A 24,070-nucleotide genomic window follows, 5' to 3' on the forward strand; every position below is an offset into this window, starting at 1 on the left:
ATTCAGTGATGTGTAATATAGGCTTGTAATTCAGTCATAATATATTTAAAACATAGTAACAAGTACACAGATAAACAAACAAATAAATAAATAAAGTAAACAATTACTGCTTAAACAGCAGAGTTCCTTTAGTAGAAGACTCATTCAGCTCCGCTGTAGAAAGGAGTGGTACAGGAGGTCACTAGGCTGGGACACTTCTGCACTGAGCCAGTCTCAGGATCAGCTCATTGGGCAACAGTTGAACTTGATTAGTTGAACTACCACCATCCACTATTCATATCCATATGCACTGCCACTCTACTTCCATTCATTTTTCTGTTTTCACACTGTTTACACTGTTTGCATTGCAATGCCACTTTAATTCCACTCAAGTCTGCTGCTTGTATCTACAATGTTTACACCCACTGCACTACCACATCACACTCTCACACTGTATTTGTTACTTATGTATACACTGCTCAAAAAAATTAAGTCAGTTAAACTCCTGGGATATTGATCTGGTCAGTTAAGTAGCAGAGGGGGGTGTTAATCAATTTCAGCTGCTTTGGTGTTAATAAAATTAACAACAGGTGCACTAGATGGGCAACAATGAGACGACCCCCAAAACAGGAATGGTTTTACAGGTGGAGGCCACTGACATTTTTTCCCCTACTCATCTTTTCTGACTATTTTTCACTTGTTTTGCGTTTGGCTAGGGTCAGTGTCACTACTGGTAGCATGAGGTGATACCTGGACCCTACAGAGGTTGCACAGGCAGTCCAACTCCTCCAGGATGGCACATCAATACGTGCCATTGCCAGAAGGTTTGCTGTGTCTCCCAGCACAGTCTCAAGAGCATGGAGGAGATTCCAGGAGACAGGCAGTTACTCTAGGACAGCTGGACAGGGCTGTAGAAGGTCCTTAACCCATCAGCAGGACCAGTATCTGCTCCTTTGTGCAAGGAGGAACAGGATGACCTCCAGCAGGCCAATGGTGTGAATGTCTCTGACCAAACAATCAGAAACAGACTTCATGGAGAACGTTATGCTGCCTGTAACATCGTTCAGCATGAGCGGTTTGGTGGTGGGTCAGTGATGGTCTGGGGAGGCATATCCATGGAGGGACGCACAGACCTCTACAGGCTAGACAATGGCACCCTGACTGCCATTAGGTATCGGGATGAAATCCTTGGACCCATTGTCAGACCCTACGGTGGTGCGGTGGGTCCTGGGTTCCTCCTGGTGCACGACAATGCCCGGCCTCATGTGGCGAGAGTATGCAGGCAGTTCCTGGAGGATGAAGGAATTGATACTATCGAATGGCCCCCACGCTCGCCTGACCTAAATCCAATAGAACACCTCTGGGACATTATGTTTCGGTCCATTCGACGCCACCAGATTCCACCTCAGACTGTCCAGGAGCTCAGTGATGCCCTGGTCCAGATCTGGGAGGAAATACCCCAGGACACCATCCGTCGTCTCATTAGGAGCATGCCCCGACGTCGTCAGGTGTGCATACAAGCACGTGGGGGCCACACAAACTACTGAGTACCATTTTGAGTTGCTGCAATGAAATTTCAGCAAAATGGCCTAGCCTGCTGCATCATTTTTTCACTTTGATTTTCGGGGTGTCTTTGAATTCAGCTCTCTGCAGGTTGATAATTTTCATTTCCATCAAACGATGTGGCATCCTTTCGTTCCTAACACGTTACCCAGTCCATATCAGTACAGATCTCCAGCATGATATTTTTCCCCATTCAGATCTGATGTGTTTTCAAAGTGTTCCTTTAATTTTTTTGAGCAGTGTGTGTGTATATGTGTGTGTGCGTGTATATATATATATTTTTATAAAAATTCTTATTTTGTTTCACTTATAATGTTAAATTACTTTTACTATACTTCTAACTCTCTGTGCTGCTGTAATAGGTGAATCTCTCTCTCTCTCTCTCTCTCTCTCTCTCTCACACTTCCGGGATGTTTTGCGCTCTGTGTGTTGATTAGCTTAAAGCCCGCCTCTTCTCGTTTTTAATTGGTCGAGCCCAAGTCGTTAACCTTCACTTGGTTGGCTAGGAGCGCTGCTAGTTTAGTGACGTCATTTCCGCAGACGGCGTCTCCTATTGGTCCGAACAGGGCGTGTGTTTTTCAATGGGGGCGGAAAAAATGGAGAGGCGATACAGGCGAGTGTGAAGTGCAGACACCGAGCTGCGGGAGAGATGAAGGCGCTGATTTACGGGCTCCACGCCGCGGCTCTCGCGCTGCTGCTGACCGGGCTGCGCGAGCTGCTCTTCGGCTTCGAGGAGAACCGGTGCAGCATGACCTACATGTTCGAGTACCCCGAATACCGAGTGAGTTTACCTTAACGACCGGACACGTCCCAGACCGCGCACTTCCGGTCTGGACGGTGTGTCAGAAACAGAACACCACGCGCTATAGGTGCGGTAACCATGGTAACCCGTGGTAGTGTACCACCGCTGATTTAAACCGCCAGCCTGCTGGTGAGCCTCACTCCCCGGGGCTCCTGCTGGTGTAGCATCTTTAACTGGACATGTCCTCTGTAGATCGCTTATATAACACAACTTACATTTACATTACATGTTGTCATTTGACTCAGCTGCTTTATAAACCTTCATGCAGTGACACACTCGGAACCAATCAGCGGAACCCGGAACCAATCAGTGAGCAAAAGATTCGAATCCCTTAATGAATCGAGCTAAATGACTCAGTCCGGCTTTCTCCCGTGTGCTTCGAGTCATTTAGCTCATTCGACTCATTAAGTGATTCGAATCTTTTGCTCACTGATTCGTGTTTGGTTCAGGTTTTCTGTAGCACAGGTCAAACCTTCTGCAGCCTTTAACTGTAAAATAAACTCCACAGACCCCTCTGAACATAAGGCAACTATTCAAATATTACTCTCATTATTAAATGAGTACAATGATATTTTGTTTATTTACTACAGGACATAATATATAATTAATATAATAATAATCACGAGCCTATTGTGGTAGCAGTGTTTTTTTGTCTATAATGTATATATTGAAATGTGCATATTGGTAGAAAAGCTAAGGCAAAATTTCTTAGATTGGTTTTTAGTGAGATCTTCTGAAACACACACCCTCACCCCAGAAAGCTGCTCCCATCGTCCCGCCCACAGACACTGACTGACAGACAGGGTTATCTTACTGAGAGTGAAAATACCAACACAAATACATGTTTTGCAACTGAATTTAAAATGATGTCTTAAATACTGTCATATTGTCTTATGATTAGTAGCAGGATAGGTTGCTGTAAAAAGCCAGCTCAGTGGAGATAGTTCTTCTAGTAACATTGAGAAGCCAATCAGTTTTGTTTTGTTTTGTTTTTTTGGCTCAGTCATTCATCACGATTTGTAATCACACTGCTTAAAGAGCAAACACGGTGACTTATATTCCTACTATCACTCCTCTCCTTTGTGAAAGGAAGTAATCACTTTGTAATGATGGACTGCTTAACCCAAGACGCTCTGCTGTGGAGTGTTTTCTCGCAGTAGTGACACTAAGTGCACAAAATAAGATCAGAGTTGGGTAATAAGTCTAGCTTTGTCTTTACACCTGTATGTGAAAATGGGGGAACATCACGTCACTCAGTAGTCTGATTTCTGTAAGTAGTGTCACTACAGTTAGTGAAGCTGTAAGTAATTATATTTTCCCGTAGTGAGGTGGAACCTCTTGAGTCACTTTACTGTTAATAATTTATTTGAGGTTTTTTTTGTGGTGCACAATGCACATAATGCTGTCCTTCTGCAGGCGGTTTGTAATGTGATCCAAGATCTCAGTTCATCATGATGTTAAGTCACGTCACCCAACTGAAGTCGGACATTTATTTAACCTTTAAGTTTCATCATTCAAGCATCATCATATAAGTATCAGCATTCAAAAGCTGGTTAAAACGTACCAGAACTTGAGGCTCATTGCCATTTTACATTGTGCGCCTTACAGTTCATTTCATTATCTGTTACTGCACCTACTCTGTTTGTACATAATATTATCTTCCTTACATCATTAATATCAATTAAAAGAATATCAGTAAAAAAGAAATTCACTGACCTCCTTACAGTGCTAGACCAGATTCATCTTATGGACATCCAGCTGTTTGAAACATCAGGGACAAATAAGTGTGATGTCATATCCTAGTTTTAGTTCTATGTTTCAGATTGTTGACTTATTGAGCTTTAGATTAAACCTATTCAGTGTCAGCTGATTAGGCTTAGAACTGCAATAACTAAGCCTAAGACATGTAACATCATGTTTAAAAAATTTGGGGCTGACCAGTGTAAAAATCATACTGGTCATCACAAGGACAGTAAGACAATTGTGTGTGTGTGTGTGTGTGTGTGTGTGTGTGTGTGTGTGTGTGTGTGTGTGTGTGTGTGTGTAGCGCGTCCAGCTCCCGCGGCGTGTGGCACGTCAGTACCCTGCCTATGGACTCTACCTGTACGGTGAAGGTCTGTACGCTCAAGAAACTCGAAATCTCAAACTCAGTGGTGCTCCTGTGCTCTTCTTACCTGGAAACGCTGGCAGCTACAAGCAAGGTGAGTTATTAATAATTATACCTGTTGATTTCTTGACTCTGATTGGTCAGAAGGTGTTGATTAATTTTCGATAATTGCAGCTTTGACAGCAGTGCCAGCTGCAACACTAGGTTTACACAGACACAGGTTTAATGCACCTGTAAGGTGGATGCACCACATAATCTAACTCTAATAATAAATGGATTTAAATGTGCTGTTATTTAACAAAAGAAAACGTATAATCGTTTTTCTGTAAGGAGGTATTTTAAATATTTATGGAAGAACTCTCCAGTGGGTCAGACATTGCTGGTCTTGCGTTTCTTATCCGAACTGATCTGGAATCTGATCCATTTTGCAGCATTTGAGCTTTTTGGTGCTAGTGTTGATTCTATATAGAATTATATGCAGAATTAATATACAGGATCATCTCAGTCACTGGCTCTATAGTCAAGGAGCTCTTTGCTGTGTGTGTCCTAAACTTGCAGCTCGATCTCTGGGGTCTGTGGCGTTGAGGAAAGCCGAGGGGTTGGATGGAGGGATCCACCTGAACGTCTTCACCATCGATTTTAACGAGGAGCTGGTGGCCCTGTACGGCGGAAGCCTGATCCGGCAAACTCGCTTCCTCCATGAGAGCATCAAGGTCATCCTACAGCTTTACAAGGTCAGAGGTCAAGGGTTGGGAGTAATGCAGAGTAAACTCTCAGATGCTCTCCAAGGATAATTGTCTGATATGTTGAGGCAGGTGTGTTAGAAAGAAAAAAATTCAGGACTCTATTAAAATAGATAAAAAAAGTGAGTGGAAATAATGAACTAAATAATGCATGCTGAATTTATTTTTTATCTTCCATGCCAAGCAGTAGAATGTAATATTACAATGGCTGAAGAGGCATCGGGGTAGAAACCTTTGCTCTACAGATACAGCACAGAGGACAAACGACCATTTCAGGGTCACAGATCCTTATTTTTTACACACCTTAAGAGGTTTCTGTGGTAGTGGAACCCTTCAAAGGGTCTACTACAGTCTCCCTTTTAGAAAAGGCTCTAAGTAGAGCACCTGCAGACAGGCTGCAGACATTGACCATCCTAAGAACCTTGTTTATATAAAGAATGTGTCTAACTATGGCTTTGGCAGTGTTCATTAGTGCAGAAACAGTGGTGCTTTGAGCTAAATACTACTGGTGACGCATCACATTGACTGTCGAGAGAAAAAAAAATAGCCAGGCTTACAGAATAACATCATTAATATCTCTTATTATAATTATGAGCATGTGGGATGATAGTGGAGCTGATAAAATGACACTGTTAATAGCAGGAGTTAGCAAAAGACTTGCTACTTTTTTGTGAACATTTGTTATAACATGTCATTGTGCGATCAGCCTTCTCTCCCTGGCTCCGCCCCCTTCCTGGAAATGTTTAAAATGACTTCCCTGTTCTATAGAGTAGGTAAAACTCTAGTTCTCTGTCTTTAACAGAACCATCCAGATCCTCCGAGCAGTGTGGTGTTGGTGGGTCACTCTATGGGTGGTGTGATCGCACGAGCTCTGTTCTCCCTCCCTCGCTTTAATCCTCGCATGGTCAGCCTCATCCTCACCCAGGCCTCTCCTCACCAGGCGCCTGTTCTCTCCTTGGATCCTTTCATACTCGGTAGGAAAGTTCTCAAAGCCTAACGTTCAGCATGTGGACAGGATGCGAGAATGTACTGTTAATATTCCATTCATGTGTTTTTATCTGTGCTGTAGATTTCTACTCGTCTGTCAGGCGGCGCTGGAGTGCCAGAGCAGAGGATTTGCGTAACGTGACCGTGTTGTCTGTGGGCGGTGGATACCGTGACTATCAGGTTCGCTCAGGCCTGACCACCTTGACCTGCCCTGCGGATGACCTGAACAAGATGGCCGTCGTGGTGAGGAAGCGTAAATGCAGCATTATTTTATATAACCATCATGCCACTGCATTGTCACACCCATGTAAAGAGCAGGTCATGGTGACGAGGTGGGCTCTTTTTCATAGGTGACTGCTGTTCCCAGGACATGGGTGTCTACAGATCACCTGTCCATCGTGTGGTACGTAGTTCACTCTCACTAGTATCCAAGTAAGAACTTTATCTGAGTAGTGCTATTATTTTTCACACCAAAGTAGGTGACATTTTGGCTTAAAGTCCAATAGAAATAACTACACATTGGTATCCTATTAGTGTTTATATGGAGTAGTTGCTACGTTCATATCATTCACTTACGAGAAAGCAAAATGTACAAAGCCTCTGTTTTTTAAACGGTGGTGAGTAGCTATGGTGAAGCAATGTAACATTCACCACAGTATCTCAATAATATGAACTTTCCACATTGTGATGATGGTTTTTTTTTTTTTTTTTTTTTTTTAACCTCGTCTGTTATTTTATAACACCAAAGTTTTGAATTGTTGACAAGTATATTTTTTGTTAAAAAAAAAAAAAAGCATTGCTTAAAAAGCCTTGTTTATATGCTTATCTGTAAGCAGTGGTTGTGGTTATGTATGTGAAATAAGTATTTCTAATTAGGGGTGATAACCAAAATTAAATGATTTTTATTCTTTCCTCACATTTTTAATAATGATTGAACTTTTTAACTGGATGCTTCAGTGTTTGATGTTCTTTTTCTGGATTTCGTTTAAACTCAGTTTTGTGTGAATGTGTATTTTTTCCAAGGTGTAAGGAGTTGGTGCTGGCCACAGTGCGGGCGTTCTTTGACCTCATTGAGCCTGAAACAGGGCAGGTGGGTACAGCCATGCCTTACATCAGCACTCATCATGTGTGTGTGTGCAGGATGTGCCTCGTACTGACGTGTGTTATTCCTCAGTTCACAAAGGACACTGAGAAGAGGATGTCTGTACTGAATCATCACTTCATTCGCCACCCAGTACGGCTCCCTGGCGAGCAAATCAACACCCCTGTCAGCTTCTCAGGTGTGTGTAAGAGTGTGTTAACCGTGTCTTTGAGGGTTTTGCTCAAATAGCAGTACAAGACATGTGAAAGTCTGTAACCTTTGAATTACTTCACATTAAGCCATGGATTAAGACATATATATATTTTTCTGTCTCTGTTTCTCTCACTCTGTCCTCTGTCTCTCTCTGTCTCTCTCTCTCTCTCTCTCTCTCTTTCTCTCTGTAGGCACTCTGGAGGCCTGGAGTGAAGTGAACACGCTCCGTCTGTTCTACAGCGCTCCCAAGGTGATACTCGTACTCACTACTCTACTACACTGTTATCACTTTGCCACATGGATTTAAAATGTCCTATCTTTGTTTCATCCACGTCTCCACAGGAAGTTCGAGTTCAGTACTTCCTGTTTGCGCTTTCCAGCAGGAGGAAAGCCTACACGCACTTTTACTGCCGCAACAGCAACCTGGTGAGCATGCAGTCTCAGTATGCAAATTCTGTATTAATATATATTTAAAAAAAAAACTCACTTAGCCATAAATTTTCAAATATAAAAAACAATTGATTGAATGCTGGTGGAGGACGACAGCTGGAAATTCTTTAAAGAAAGGAAATTAAATAAACTGTAATAATTAAAACTGTATAAAAAAAATCTAAAGTCAGTCTCTGATTTTATTACATTACATTTTTTGAAACAATGAATGTTTGAAAATCTAAAATTTGCTTTCTTGCTTCTGACTAATGCAGAAGACATAACTGAAGATAAAAGACAAAATGTATTAGAAAAATGAGTGTGTTTACTGATGAGTATACTCATGTGAATTCAGAAATATTCAGATTATAAGGGATTGTGTTCTGTCTCACAGGAAATGTCCAACTGGCTCTTTGGCTGCACCCAGATGAACGGCTCCATGTGGTGAGCATTTAAAATATTCCAAAAGATATTCAAACAAAAAGCTGTCTTGTATCAGCAAGGGTGTTATTACTGTATATCCATTGATTTACAGGGTTGTAACATCTGATCTTAGTTAACAGAGCATTGCAGGAAAATACTAGATCTGTTCATTCATTAATGGATAATTAGTTAATTATATTTATTTATTATTTTTTCTCTTTTTTTTTTTTTTCTTTGTCAGTCTACAAGCAGTGGATTTGTCCCTCAGAACAGAACTTCTTCCAGCTTATAAGGTAAGTATTTTTTAATATATATTTTTTTGTCTTACACTACTTGTTAAACACAGTCTCAATTGTGTGTCGATAATCTTTATCATTGAATTTTGCCAAGGACAGTTATCAAGAAAGGTTTTATGTTAAATTTACACGTTAGGTTTGTAGTAATAAAGTAGCACTTTAAATGTAATAATAGAACTACTAACTTAACTATGCAACAAATTGCTTGTGTTTCAGACAAAAAAATTTAAACAGAGAAGTCTCAAACTGTTACACTTTTATGCTAATCAAGCAATTCATCTTTTATAAATATTAATTTAGAAACAGCCCACACCCTTCTCTTGGTCTTCATTTGCACATTAGACTCCTAGAAATGCTCCAACACCATTTTCCTGGTCTTTATTTGCATATTAGACTTACTTTTTATTATACAGTAACCTGTTACATATTTAATACTCAGATATTCCTTTGAGATTTTCGGCTGCCGTTTGATAAAAGAATGCAGCCAAACTGCTGCAGTGACACTTTCACACTTTGCTCGATCTGCAGACTCAAACTTATTACCATAAAGGAACTTTTTTCCATAAAGTTTAAGGTGAAATTATGAAGTCGCTTTGGATAATCACAACTTTGTTTGTCTTCATCTCTTTGGACTTGCAAGGCCGGTATTAATTTAAACATATTTTCACAGGAAAGCTAAATCAATGCTGTATTCAGTGATGCCAATGAAGGCAAAGGTTAATTCTCCAGGTCTTTTGCATAAAGTCTGTCCTTTCAAATAATTGCCAGTTAAGATGATAATGACAGCAAGTACCAAAGTAATCCAATGTGGTTTAAAAAAAAAAATTAAAAATTAAAAAAGATGCTTTACTGTGTGTTTAAAAAGTTCACACTGTCTTTGAGTGGCACAACAGTAAAGTGTTCACCCTGTCTCCTGGAGATCATGAGATCTAGTTTCAAGGATGCCAGAGGGACTGTGACACTGTGACACTGGCCCGTAGTGGTGTCTGTGAGCTCATGTATGCAGAAGAGGATAGACAGCGCTCTCCTTCATGTGTGTTACGCTGCCCTTTGATGCAGCAAGAGCAGCAGTTCATAAAGATGCGGTTGGTTGGCTTCAGGTCTCAGAGGAAGCACGTGTTGGCCTTCACGCTCTTCAGTTGGTAGTTGTAGTGTGATATGGGAGAGGGAACTGGGGAGTAGGAATTGGCGAAGGTGGCCAGGGAATTTTTCTTTACCTATTAACATGCTAACAACAGTCCAGCTGTGGATATCGATGCGCTTTCCTACGAATACCAAAATGCTCTTTAGCCATAATGAGTCTCAGTGTTGAGGCCGTTATTTTGATGTCATTTATATCCATTATTTTCACTCCTGTATATTTATTGTGCTGATTATACAGTGTGTAGTATAATGCTATTATCCTGCACTTCCTTTTCTCTTCCTGTATTGCGTATTGTGTTTTTATATATATATATATATATATATATATATATATATATATATATATATATATATATATATATATATATATATATATATATATATATATAAAATTTTGTATAAAATGTATGTGATGACATTTTACGTGACCCTTGATGGAGGTGATATTTACTCTTTCCTGTCTTTCGGTCTAGGTCCTAACCGTGAAATTGAGTGAGCTGTCTGCCGTATCTCATCTGATCATCGATGCCTCAAACCCCAACGCACGACAGGTACAAAATCATCCACAAAACCTGTAGTTCCTCTTCTGCACTCCTCCATACGTGAAGCAAATTCTTCAGATCAGAGACTCAGGACCTTTCACACAGAGCGAGAAACTGTTATCCTTATCAACCCCAAATAACACAACGTGACCCTGAGCTGTATTTTAGTTTCAGGAATGCAGGCCATGACAGAGAAACACACAGGAAGATATAAACTTCCCTCTGAACCCATGTGTGTCTCTCAGAGCCTTTTGCTAATAAATTCACAGATTGATTCACATTGTGAATCTTTTAAATGTTGGTTGAAAACAGCCTGTGTGTTTAAGAACTTCATTTCTGCAACTCTGACAGATTTTCACTGGATGGAAAAACTGGATTTTTGACCAATAGTGATATTTCTTGAAATTATTTAAATATTTAAAAGGGGTTTAACACAGATCTTCTTTTTAGTTCATTATTTAAAATGTCTCTTTGGTGTCTGTGCATTATTTCTGTATATTCTCTGACTATAACACTATTCTAGAAGTTTCTGTTTCAATGGTTTATTCCAGTTTATAGTGGAGTGCGAGTGGCAGAGAGAGGAAAGCCTGACTGTCCCAGTGCCTGTCCCTCATGTTCTCTCTTTCGGTGAGCTCAATTTCCCACAGGCTCAGTGCTGTGACTGCTACGTTACTGTATCCATCTCTGTGTGAGGGCTCTTTTAAATACCTCAGATCCAATAATATCAGGCCTCAGTTATAAGTGAACATTTTGTAAACTAAAAAAGGGAAGTGGTCTAATTTAAAACATATTCATGCCCTCTAAAACTGGAAGTCTATATTTGTTTTGTTGGAAAATGATTTATTCAATGCCAAAATTCATACACCGTTGTGATTACAGGGGAATGTATCTAATATTTCTCATATTTCTAACATGTCTTATTCTCTGTGATAAACAAATATACAAGTTATAAAAAAAGTAGGGAAAAATAAGATTTTAACACCAATTAATTTATTCTCATGTGAAATTGGCTTATATATATATATATATATATATATATAATGGAATAAGGTGTCTAGAAAAAGGGTTAATGATCATATTATTTCATAAATTCACTTGTATTTAATTAAATAGATTCACTTGTATTTTTCAGTTTTTCAAGACAATGTCTGCTTTTATGGAATTACAAATCTAAAAAAAAAAAAATCATACAATATCATTTCAAAAGTATTGACCAGCGTGTAGAAGTTGAACAATTTATGAAGGCACTACAGTTGTGTTTGAATTATAGTTTTTTTTTTTTTTTCCGGTCAGCTATGACTCTGAGCTTTAAAGACAGTAACTCCAGTGGAAATAGTGAGTGAGTTTGTTGGGATCCACTTTGTGAAGGTTGCTCAGAGACACTCCACTCATCCCAACATACAACTCGGCAGGTTTCTCTTCCACTGAATCCAAGAATTCCACTTTTATTTAATTAGAATTAAAAGAGGGAAAGGTCACTACAGGTAGTGCACACTTCAGTTGTAGAAAGTTTTGCCAAAATGTCAAGTCCTAAACCAGCAGAGTCAGGCTTAACATCTCCTTCTGCCAGTTATTACTGTTAAACAGGCTTTCTGTTGGAAAAGTAGTAGTAGTGAACCCAAAGCTCAGAATCTTCCTTGCTATTGTTAAAAAGCAGAAATAACAGCAATATTGTAAAAGGTTTAGAGTAATTGTAATAATGATGCAGCTTTTTGGCAGGTTTGACAGTAAATGATGTCACCATCAACTCATCCGGGCTACTGCACACGCTGCAACTGCAACACTTTCACGAGGTAAAGCTCATCCTGCTTTATTTATTTAAACATTATATGTTTCCTTTTAACTATCAAGTAATTAGCAAAGTTGCTGGCTTCCTTTTGGAACACAATAATTCTATCTGAATCAAATAGTGCTTGGCACCCTCAATCGCTGCATGTACTTTTAATCTGTAATGTTCTTCAACCAACAGGTTTATCAGGCCTTTAAAATCACAGTAAGCAGCCAGTGCAAGGTCACCAAAGGTAAACTGATAAATGGAACTTTCCATTTAAATCCCAGTCGTGGTACCTGACAGCTGTTTAATCTGACTGTACAAAACAAATTTTTTTTGCCTGTAGAAAGACTGCCCAGTATCTACAGATTAAAGGTGCCGTGGTTTCGAGAAGATTCCTTCGTCACTGCAGGGTATTTGAGCAAAGCATAAAATTTTATATCTCTTCCTGTTTTTACCTTCCTGGAACATGTCGTTTACTTCCTTGTCGTTCTAATGAACATTGGTGTCATGTCCAGCATTCCCGCAGTCACAGAGATTAGTGGCATGCTGCACACCAGTCGCCAAGACAACACCTCAAGTGCCCTCTTACAGCTCCACACTGCCCCCAACTGCCACTACAAGGTGATTTCCCATAAGACATTGCTTCCCACTTAGTCTTTTTTTTTACTGCGTAGTCCACAGTGAGTGACTAACGTAGCGTCTGGTCTCACTGCAGATCTCAGTGCGCGTCTCCTTCACTAAAGTGCTCGGACAGGTACGCTCGCTAAACACTCAGGCTACAATAACACACAACTGCTCAGTTCTTCCAACCTTCCAGTTCACTTAATGCCTTCTCTCTGTTTCAGAAAATTTTAATGATTCCACTAATAACCCAGCTGTTTGATTATGCTGATTTCAGTTGATTGATTAACTTGAGAGGATTTCTGGTTTCTCAGATCCTGCGTTTCTGTGGACCTGCCTTGCCTGTGTACGTGGCTGTGGCGTTGCTGCTCGCTTTAAAGAGTCAGCTGTCTTGTGTCCTGCGAACGGGTCGAGCCGTGAACACGAGAGACACTGTAGCTAAAAGTTTACAGCTACATAAACTAGAGCCTCCTGTCCTGCTGCTGCACCTGTTCCTCAGGCGAGTTCGCTGTCTGCTCGGTTAGCTCAGACTGAACCAGTTTTAACATCCACCTTCTTTATCGCTTTCATTATTCTTTTGTTAGTCTTTTGTGTAATTCATTTTATCTGTGATTCATTTTTCTTTTATCTATTGTCTGTAAATATAAATTTTATGTTCTATATTTGGTTGCTATTTATTGTCTGTGTTCTCTTTCTGATCTGTATCAGTCTCTGTGTGTGTGTATGTGTGTGTGTGTGTGTATGTGTATGTATGTATATATATATATATATATATATAAAAAAAATCTTTCTCTCTCTCTCTATCAGACAGGGCTGGTTTCAGGAAGGCTGGTCTGCTCTAGGTCTCCCTGCAGTAGACCTCTTGCCTCTAACCCCTTTGGAAGACGTATCCCATGATGTAGTGGGGCCTGGGAAGGACTGGCCCCGCCTTGTTTCACCGCTGCTGTGCATTCTGGGTGCTGCAGTGGCATTTTGGGGAAGTGCTGTTCTCAGCATGTCTTTACGCGCCCTGTCTTTCCTCTTGGCTCCACTGCACAGGTAAATGACCAACAGTTCCAGAATGAAGGAATAGAAATAAAAAGACAAAAATTCAGAAACATAAAGCGACTTATTGTTTGTGGTATTTAGTTTGGTTTAGTAGATGTGTTTGTTAGGTGAAGATATGAGTGAAGTCCTGGCTGTTATAAGTAGTTAAATTGCGTAGACTTGGTCTTTAACTGAATTGTGGCATTTGTGCTGCAGGCCTTCAGTCTCTCGCCACTGTGGCACCCTTCATCTTCCCACTCAGATCCTCCTCATCCTCAGTCTGACTGCGCTGGGCGGAGTCACCTGCGGAGCCCTGTCAGTCACCGCCGGCTTTCTGCTCCACCTCTACCGGGTAGGCGGAGCTCCAGAAAACTCCTGAGTGGAGCTCATTAGAAGTAAAGCCTACATTACTTTTTTATATTACTGCACATTTTTTATGTGTTTAAATCTGTGTAATTGTGTGTTATTGTCTAGGTTCTACGATTACAGATGACCGAGAGGTCTTTAAGTCACATGCTGAACCTGGTAAGTGCACGAAATCACTTGAGGGGTTGTCAGCGGCTTAAAAAAATACAAATTCAAGTGCATTCCACGCTAACCCCCAACAGGATGGAATCCTTAGTCTGTGAACTAGCATGAGGAAGTGTTTTTGATAGAAACTGCAGAGCACTTCTGCCTAAGGGCATCAGCTAATGCAAATGCGAATAGCCTTGTTTCAGTGTTTTCTTCATAAGCACAATCAAACCCCAAAACACATGTATATATGAAAGTCTGAAAGCTAGATCAAGTGGAGAAATTTTCATAACTTCTAATTAACATGGTTGCTATGTAAAAAGAGACATCTTCTTGTCCAAATTAGTTGGATATTGGTGATCGACAGCATTACTTGTTTTTTGTCTGTTTATATGGGTTGAGTTGCCATGGAGATGGGAATTTCTTTTTTGAGCAGATATTTTACCAAGGCTGAGGAGAACCTGGCTACATACTGCAACAGTCAGTGCACAGACTTAATCCCACAGACACAGACATCATAACATTAACTGTTGATCTGTTCATTAATTTGATCTGTATTTTATTACAATAAAGGCCCTAAATTTTATTACAGAAAAAGGCCGCAGTGATTAGTTGAAATTGGTGATCTCACTGATTCTGACTTTTTTTTCCTTCTGATATCAAGAAACGGATAGGATAGTATACCAATACCAGTAAACGAAAATTACTGAAGAAATTGGATGAACTTACATTTTTAGGAAAACGGCTTCATCAGGGGTTACTAGTATGCCATATCCACCCTGAACATATGCACATTTTGTAGTGTTACAACTGAAATGGTCTTAATTGGCATATTATGTCAGGAATCTACAGAAAAGTTGCCATAATATTGAAGTGGATGGATCAATATAGTTTGCATAATTATTTACAAAAGATTGTGATTACAAATTATTCACCACCGTTAAATGAGTTTCAATATAAATTAGTTCATTAATAGGTTTGCCATCAAAACTCACCTTGCCATCACGAGTCCAAGGGTAACCGAAGGATCTGAGGAGATTCACAGCTCAACTATAGGACACAGGAAACCATAGCCTGGACACTCCCCAAAGATGGACTTCATGGAAAAATGGCAAGCCATATGAAATTTGGTTAAAAGCTGTGTTGGAGACTCAGTAGCATGTCAGTTTTGTGAGACATAAATCAAACCTTTTGGCCTTAGCACAAATACCTACGACACTGCTCATCACCCTGAAAGCATCATCGCCACAGTGAAGCATGGGGGTGGTAGCACCATGTTGAGTGTTACCCTTCACCTCAGAGTTGCTTTTCTGGCTAATGCCCTCCTTACCCACTCCATTAATGTTTGGCCTCCTCTAGGCAGAGTCAGAGTTGTTTCATATTCTTTCCTTTCTTAATAATGTATTTAATGATGCTTCTTAGGATATTCAAAGTTTGGGATGTTTTTTCATACAAACTTTTTCCATACAAAGGACTCTCACTCCTCCACTGTTCATTTCGGTTACAGACAGGCTTGATGTACATATCTGGAAATGAAAGCTGAAATTCTGTTTCATATTCATATTTTGCTATAAACTGATGACATTTGGGTTTGAGATCAAAAAATGAATAGGATATAAATGGTCTTGGGTGAATTTACGGGGTCATTTTCACTCACACTGAGTGTGCTGTCTCTTCCCTTATTTTGTTTTGTTAACTTCTCTAAGCATTATTATCATTATTATTATCATCATCATTATTATTATTATTGTTATTTACCTTCTGATCAGGCACCACAAAGTATGCAGAACACAGAGAATGGCTGCAGCGCTAGTGAAGGCCAGAGGAAGCATAACGAATGTAATGGCACCCCACTCCTATGTGAGTCCTCACTACAGGAGGTCAGAGATGACCTGCAGCTTCACCTGAACATGTCTGCGCTGCTTACTCTGCCTGTGATGCTCAGCGCACCCTCGCTCATCTACTGGAGCCGAAACTTCAGGTAATTTCCACATCCAATGAAAACAGCCAAATAAGCCAACTTGCTCTGTAAAGAATTTGTGCACTCCCCTGAACCTCTGAATGCCCATACCAATAAGAGCCTGTCTCACTGTCATTGTGAAGAACCTCCCACCTCTGTCTGCCACACTTTTTTTTTTTTTTTTTTGCAGATATTCGGCTCATCTGGATCCAGACCCATTCTGGCCACACACACTGCCTCTGCTCATCGCCTCTGTGCTACTCGTCAACTGCAATACGCTCACTCTGAGCCAAAGGTGAATATGTGCATGTGTGCGTGTGTGTGTGCATGCATGTGTGCGTGTGCGTGCGCATGTGCGTGCGTGTGTGCGTGTGTGCGTACATTGGAGGTTAGTTAGGTTAGTTAATATTGGAAACAGTAAACTTTAGCATAACGAATGTCTTTATACTTGAGAGATGGGGAAAAATGTTTTCTGTAAAAGGAATGTGCTTGAAGTACTGTATTAATAAGTATTTCAAATCACCAAAAGTGCCAATCAAAGAAAGATAAGCCACAGGTCTTCATGAGATAATAATAGGTTAAGATTATGATAATTGTCATGCAGAGAGTTATTAAATCATGAAATAAGTTTGAATTTCATTTCTCTAGGGCTGTACAATTATTGTCTTTTAATCATAATCAAGATTTTCGCTCTCTCAATTAAACATAAGCAGCTGGGTTGTTGGTTAGCTAATTGGCTGATATTAGAGGTGGATTTTATCATCATATGTTATGTCATCCACTCTGTTGTCTTTTACACCAGAGTAAGAAGGATAAGTCTGGAGACAGGATCTTACAGTAGATGAATTTTATTTGCAGAAAGTTCTTCAGATGGAGAAATACGGGAGCGTAGGCAGAGTTCTGTTTCGGCCCTGTCACGCAGCTTCTCTCCCTTCCTGTGTAACTAAAAGTGTGAAAGCCTACTCACTATATAACAAGCTTTTAAGTCATTTATGTAATAACATGTTCAGAGTTGTATTATAAAAGGGGCTTCACATGACAGCGTGTACCACTTATCTATCTCCTGATGTACATTCTATCTACTTATCTTATGTCAAGGCATATCAGGTCAGAACACCCTGGTACAGAATACACTCACTCAATAAATAATAAGAATCAGTATTAAGAGAATAAAACAGATTTTAAGGATAAGAGAACATAAAGAAAAATCTAATAAATCCATATTCCCACCTCTTGATTATATGAGAATAATAATCAAACACATGCATTGATTTGTGTAAGCTAATGTTCATAACCTCTCCATAGTGAAAGAAACTGAAATTCCTAAACACAATCTACAAGACACATATTATAACAATAATATGGGACATACTTCTTCTTTCAGCGTACCTAGTATGGTTATAGGCCTTTGGGTGGGCATACCATCAGTTTAATACATATCCGATCCATCTAACATTATTATGATCTGATTTAAACTATTATTGTTTATCCACATCCACTGTGTTCCAGACATACCTTCAAACCATATCCCGTCATTTCTAGTCATAGTCTCAAGTTGTATTCCAATATTAGCCAAGTCATTTTGTAGATAAGTTATCAGTTGGATCAAGATCATCAGAACAGCACCCAGGACTGAACAGGTCCCACCTTGTGATGCTAGCAGATAGTCTAGTGCCGCACGATTTTGCAAGATCCTCATCCTGTGAGATTGTAATGCTGCAGAGATATTGCCTAAAGGGAGGTCGGTTGTAATTAGCGAGTTTCTCAATCTCCCAAGATTGATCTGATTTGATCTAAGGCTATCATGACACCATAATTAGGAATGATTGCACCTAAAGTCCTGGACCACCATGTTTGTTTACATGTAAAATGTTGTATGCATCCATGTGGTTGCTCACTGTCACTAGAAACATCTCTAATAATACGCACTGGTGATGATATCCACGCAATATAGATTCTAATTATATTTGTTTTTTTTTTCTGAATTATGTCATGAACACGAGTAGAGAATGTTACATTAACATGTATCTCAGTGCAGTCATGGTAACGTTACACGCTAAAAAGCTTCAACTGATTTTCCGTGGAGTCTCTGGTTCGCACGTGTTTGTATTAACTACTGTTGTGTAGTCCCTAGGATTAGGATTTACACGGTCATGTGTTTTGTGGTGGTGAGTCAGGTGGATTGACAGAACTATCATTACATTGACGCATGGCCCGAAACAGATATACCAGTGTGCCGTTAAACTGTGCAGAGAGTTCATTATATACGGACTAATTACAAAACCACCATGTGCCAGTTGGGGCTTTTGGACAGCACCACTGATTGCTACCCAGCAGGTTTTCCCAGGCTCTAGAGGATTGGAGGCCAGTCTGCCAATTCCCAATCCACAATATTGACACATGTTGCCAGCTGGATAATACTCTTGTCTCCCTTCCTGTCTAACTAAATGTGTGAAAGTCTACTCAATATACAACAAGTTTTTAGGTCGTTCATGCAGTAACACTGTATGATAAAAGCTGACTGTATGATAAAAGGGTGTACCATTTACTTATCTTATGGCGAGACATTTCAGGTCACAACACCCTGGTACAGAATACACTCACAAATAATCAGCATAAAGAGAATAAAACAGATTTTAAGCATAAGAGAAAGTAAAATCAGATAATTCCACAACCCCCTTCCTCATCTAAACACCCAGAACCTGTCTGCACTTTAAACAGGTGTTTCCTACAATTCCATTATTTATTCAGTACATGTGTCTCCACACCTCTGTCTCAAAATTCAGTTTCAGGACATTTACAAGTACATTTTTAGTGTGTGTATGTGTGTATGTGTGTGTGTGTGTGTGTGTGTGTGTGGTTTTTTATTTATTTATTTTATTTTATTTTTTTAAAAAGCTCTTAACTCATTTTTCTAATGACTAAACTAAAAGTAATAATGGTTATTTGCAGTTGAGAAGAAACAATGTGTTTTGCCTTTGTTTATGGACATTAGCTCAAATTAAAGAGAAATGAAAACTTCCTTACTATTAACTTGTCTGTAGATTTTGCATTTCAGAAAAGTGTTCATTCAGATATCACATCTGTATTTCAGAAAAATTTTGGGGTACATGGGTCAAAGGTCATAAGATTGATTGAAGTACAGACACACAGTCAGACAGGCTGCATCTGAACATGGTGTGTGATGGATGTGTTGAATGTGTGAAATTGATTTCTTTGGTTATTGTTCTGTTATCTGACGTATGTGTGTATGTATGTGTGTGTTCACATCTCTTGCAGTAAGCTGATGCTGTGGCCGACTACGCGCCTGCTGCTTCCTCTCAGTGTAGCCATGTTGACCTTTTCTACTCTTCATCTGTATCGGGTCACTCACTTCCTGTCTGCCGCTCTGACGCTACTGGCGGCTTCCTGTTACCTTTGACCTCGTCTCAACCCCCAGACCAGACCAAAACAGCCTTAGCATGTCTTTGCATTGGCGATTCTCTCACAGTGATTGCAGTGGAGTTAAATCACGTGGTTGGTCATGTGACATGCTGCTGAACAGGGTAACTGAGTCCCATACAGAGTCACGCTGTCTCTATTTCTTAACATTTTCTCTTTGGGTTTGTGCGTTCCATATACATGGAATCAGCTGACCAGCACTAGGCTCAGCCCGCTTATTCTGCCTTTGTGTTTCTTTGCTTCTGGTTGTGTGCCTGTGTGTCTAGCCTTAAATCATTTTAGCATCCAGTATGTGATTATTTGTTTTGGGAGCTAGCGTGTCTTACCTAGCACATCATGCTAAACAGCACCAGTGAAGCACCTTCACCCACTTGGTGGCAGTGCGTTCTTTATTATCTGACAGTCTGAAATGTGGAATTAAGAGACGAGCACAACAGCCTTCCGAAGATAAAAAATCTCAAAGGACTATTCTTTAGATCAACAAATCCTGCAGTGTTATAAACCGCTTACATCATGCCTTTTCTTAAATGGAAAAACATTTTGGCAAAAAATAAATTTTCACAGTTTCTCCAAATTTACCTCAGATGTAGTTAGTAGATCAGCCAGGACACGATGGCCGATGTTTTGCTCTGGAGCTATGACCTGAATGTGGCTGACAAGGAGTGAAAACCTGTTTTACCCAAAATCTTTTTCATAAATGTCTGCATCCAGTTCTTCATTGCTATTATGCAATCTCACATGTAATTTATAAACACGAACAAAACTTCACCATGTAGCTGAACACTGAGATGTTATGGAGACGGCCATCTTGGAAAAACAGAATCAGTTTCTTTCTAAGAACACTTGGTATCATTTTGCCCACCTGTACAGCTAAAGATTCAAGATTCAAAGAACTTTATTAATCCCAGGGGGAAATTGCTTAAAGTGATGCATTGAGAAAATTTAATAACCTTACGTAATGATATATCCAGGTTTGTGGACATATTTCAGGAAAACTTTTCAGTTGAAACATTTGGAGCCTTTTAACATCAGTACAAAACTAAAGAAGCGAACGTCGGGAAACTTGACCAATTGATTTTGGGTAAATGGAGAAACTATGTTTAAAGAGAAATCTTTAACAGGGATCTTTATAGCTTCCTCCACTTTTCACTGCTAGCTTTTCACTGTCATATTGCTATTTCCACTGCAATGTAGGATTTTAATTTTTTTTTTTAGGTTTGAAGAGTACACCTACATGTACAGTATTTATTTATAAGAATAAAAGGCCCTTTATTATTTAGGGCAGGACTTTTGTCCATTCCTGAATGTGTCTAGGTGCCTGTGTTGAAGACACATTAAAGCCATCTTTAGATGCTTTAGAGTGTGTACAAAGTGAAGTAATTGTAGTAAACTTGTCAGTAGTGCTCGACATTACTCTTTAGACAGAGTGGGCTGCCACTGCAGGATCTCTGCTGTCACTGTGTGTTTAGAATTAGCACACGCCAAATCGTCCCATTCACTCATCCAATCAGATCAATCAGATTGAGATCCAGTGCCTTTCTTCATGTCCTGTTCACCAATAAGGACAGATCAATGATTGTCAATCAGACCAGCATTCATGATTTGCTTCAACACTCCATTCTCTCAGAAATAGGAAATTTCTCTGTTACGTAGGACCAAGTTCCCCTTCTCTGAGGAACGACATGCTGGTGTGTCGCCTGCACTGTGAATGTATCTACTCTGTGTGTGTGTGTGTGTGTGTGTGTGTGTGTGTGTGTGTATACCTGGATGCTAATCAGTGTTGCTGTGTGCTTTCTTCTTTGATGTGGTGAAATCTAAATGCAAGCAGGTTCCTTTTTTAGCGAAAATTTTGCCTAGAAGTTTTGTATAGATGTGGATGTTTGTGATTTTTTTTTTTTTTTTAAAGTGGTGTACACTGTGACATGCTGTGATTGTGATGTATTTCTACACCATCAGGTCTGACTATGGCATCACCATTTTATGTGGTGAAGAATAAAATGTACACAATTTCAAGCAAAAATGCAGTCAATCAGCCGAGACATTGATTAATCAAACCAGTGTTTGATTAATTAGTGTTGCAATGGAGCTAAGACACTAATGTAACTAATAGAATTCTGCCTCAAACCACATCTAAGTCACACAAGCTTGTTGATGTGGATTAGGACACAGTGCAACTTCTATAAATATGAACAAAACCTCACAGTGTAGCGAAACACTCATAGTGGATGGCCCTCTTAGGGAAAAAAACAGAGTCATTTCTCTCCTGTAAGCCCCGCCTCCCAAACCTTGAATGTGGAGGACGTTATGGTAAATGTGATGTGGATGATAATATGGTCTTTAAACATAAATGTGTAAATATGGTCTTTCCCAACTATATTACAGAAGTGTTTATTAAAGTTGAGATTACGTAGCTTAACAATGCTATTTGAGAACCATGCATACAAAGTATTAAAGATTTCCAGATTGATTATTCCATTAGCTCTGGTGTAAAACTAAAGGAGTAAACATCAGACACCAAACATGTCTCGGCTGATTGACTGCAGTCTGAGTATAGAAGAAATTCTGCAAATTCAAACTATTCCTTTAATAATTTGTTGCCATGTGCTCACTAAAATAAGCTGTTTTGTGTGGAAACAGGTCCTGCTCTTGCATATTGTAGGAATCTAGAGGAAATGTGTGTAGTTGTGCTCCTGCAGCTCGACCACTATTTCGTCCCCAATGTAAAAAGGAACGGTTCATAATTAAACATCTAGCAAGATCTGTTCTGTCCCCAAATGTCATTGGTAGGGACTCGGGTTCTTTACAAATATTGGTATTTTAGTGTAATAGTCGAATTTGGTAACTACTAAAGTAGGCTAGAGTTTGGTCTAATACACAACCAACAACACATTTCCTGGAGTGAGCCTTCCCTTTTACACCAGTGTAGCTTTAACTCTTAACATTACAAACAGATAAAGCAATATGTCAGGTAGGAAGCGGTTGGAATTAAAGCTGCAAGCTTCCTGGTCTGAAACAGATGAAGGAAGTTGAAGTAATTAGTGTGCATAGAGAATAGTTTGATTTATTACTGACTCGACTCGCAGCTCACTGCCTCATGAACCAAAATACTGTTGTGGCATACCAAAATTAGATTAGAGTGGACAAAGCCTGCCATGTGGACGACTTCATATAACTGTATTAACCTGAATGTATGTGGGGGGTTTTTTCCATAAAATTTGGCTGGTTAGGTCGTGGTTATAGTGTTCATTTATAATAATCTGATGGGTTTTTTGTCATTGTTGGTTTCTCAGTTATACTTTCCTTACACCACTTTTTCATTTTTTTAATAAGTTTGGTAATGTCTATTGAACTAAGGTATTGAATCGATCACCCCATGTACCTTGTTTAAGCTTTGTGTTTACAGGACAGTAGTAATGTATTATTCTCATGAACAAATTAGACACAGAACATGTACAGATTGAAAGCTTGAGTTGCTTTTCTTGATGGAATAATATTTTGTGCTAACAGACAGTGAAAAGGCCTTTTCCTTGTGCCGCTCTGTGCTAAAGCAGTATCTGTACATAAGTACACAATACTCTCCATGTCTAAAAGCTAACTAGTGCTTTATTATTATTTTGGTCCACAAACGAAACACTCTTTAAGCTACAGCACTTGTGGTTATTGTTGTCTTAATGCAGTGACTAAACCTTTAATTATTTGTTGTTAGCCAAGAACACTTAATGAATTGTTATTTGATGTGATATCGTAAATGCTGCCAATGACAGAATAATAATTAAACATGATTGTTCTTTTTCAAAAGGTTTCTTGTAAAGGATTTATTGCTATTTAGTGCCGGGCAGTTTAAGGGAGCGTTGTCTATCATTTGTTTTAGTACTGATTTCTTGAATCTAATAGAGCGTGTCTGATCAAACAATGTAAATGTTCAAAATGTAGAGACTTTATATAGTCGTGTAATTAATCAAGTGCAAGGCTACTGCTGATTGTTGCCAAGGTCGAGTGACCAAGCGAACTTTGTTCATTCTCAGGATTTAAAATGTTGTGTTGTGGAGCTGTGTGGTGGCTTTTATTTTATTGTATGTGTGTGTGTTATATATATATATATATATATATATATATATATATATATATATATATATATATATATATATATATATATATATAATCTACACATTTTAACTATTGTTTACATGAAATTTGTGAAAACCTTTAAAAGAAATATAATAAAATTGTGAGTAATGACAGTTTTCTGATTAGCTTTTGGTTGTCTTATTCAACTCCTGATAGGAAAATAATGTACTGTTTTCTCCCTCTTTTACTGCTGCTCATGCTAGTAATAGTGCTGTTGTTATTTACTGTTTAGCTAAACTTGCTAAAGCTTAGTAAATTTGTAAGGAGCATGACAGACAGATAGTATTGCTATTATAAAA

At 39.3% G+C, this 24,070-nt stretch overlaps 1 protein-coding gene across 1 annotated transcript; it reads left to right on the top strand.

The window, feature by feature from the left end:
• Positions 1-1,929: 1,929 nt before the first annotated feature.
• pgap1 (post-GPI attachment to proteins inositol deacylase 1) lies at positions 1,930-23,723 on the top strand. The gene is made up of 26 exons (XM_053234317.1): positions 1,930-2,323; positions 4,392-4,545; positions 5,010-5,185; positions 5,997-6,168; positions 6,264-6,424; positions 6,532-6,584; positions 7,205-7,271; positions 7,356-7,461; positions 7,667-7,725; positions 7,818-7,901; positions 8,299-8,348; positions 8,569-8,620; positions 10,240-10,317; positions 10,860-10,935; positions 12,028-12,101; positions 12,278-12,329; positions 12,426-12,492; positions 12,598-12,703; positions 12,798-12,836; positions 13,018-13,206; positions 13,515-13,741; positions 13,946-14,081; positions 14,204-14,254; positions 16,012-16,223; positions 16,393-16,497; positions 19,482-23,723. Exons 1-26 carry the CDS (start codon positions 2,192-2,194, stop codon positions 19,621-19,623), a joined length of 2,820 nt encoding a protein of 939 aa, XP_053090292.1. The 5' UTR covers positions 1,930-2,191; the 3' UTR covers positions 19,624-23,723.
• Positions 23,724-24,070: the final 347 nt, after the last annotated feature.

This window comes from Pangasianodon hypophthalmus, chromosome 5, assembly GCF_027358585.1.
Source record: "Pangasianodon hypophthalmus isolate fPanHyp1 chromosome 5, fPanHyp1.pri, whole genome shotgun sequence".
NCBI classification, from domain to species: Eukaryota; Metazoa; Chordata; class Actinopteri; order Siluriformes; family Pangasiidae; genus Pangasianodon; species Pangasianodon hypophthalmus.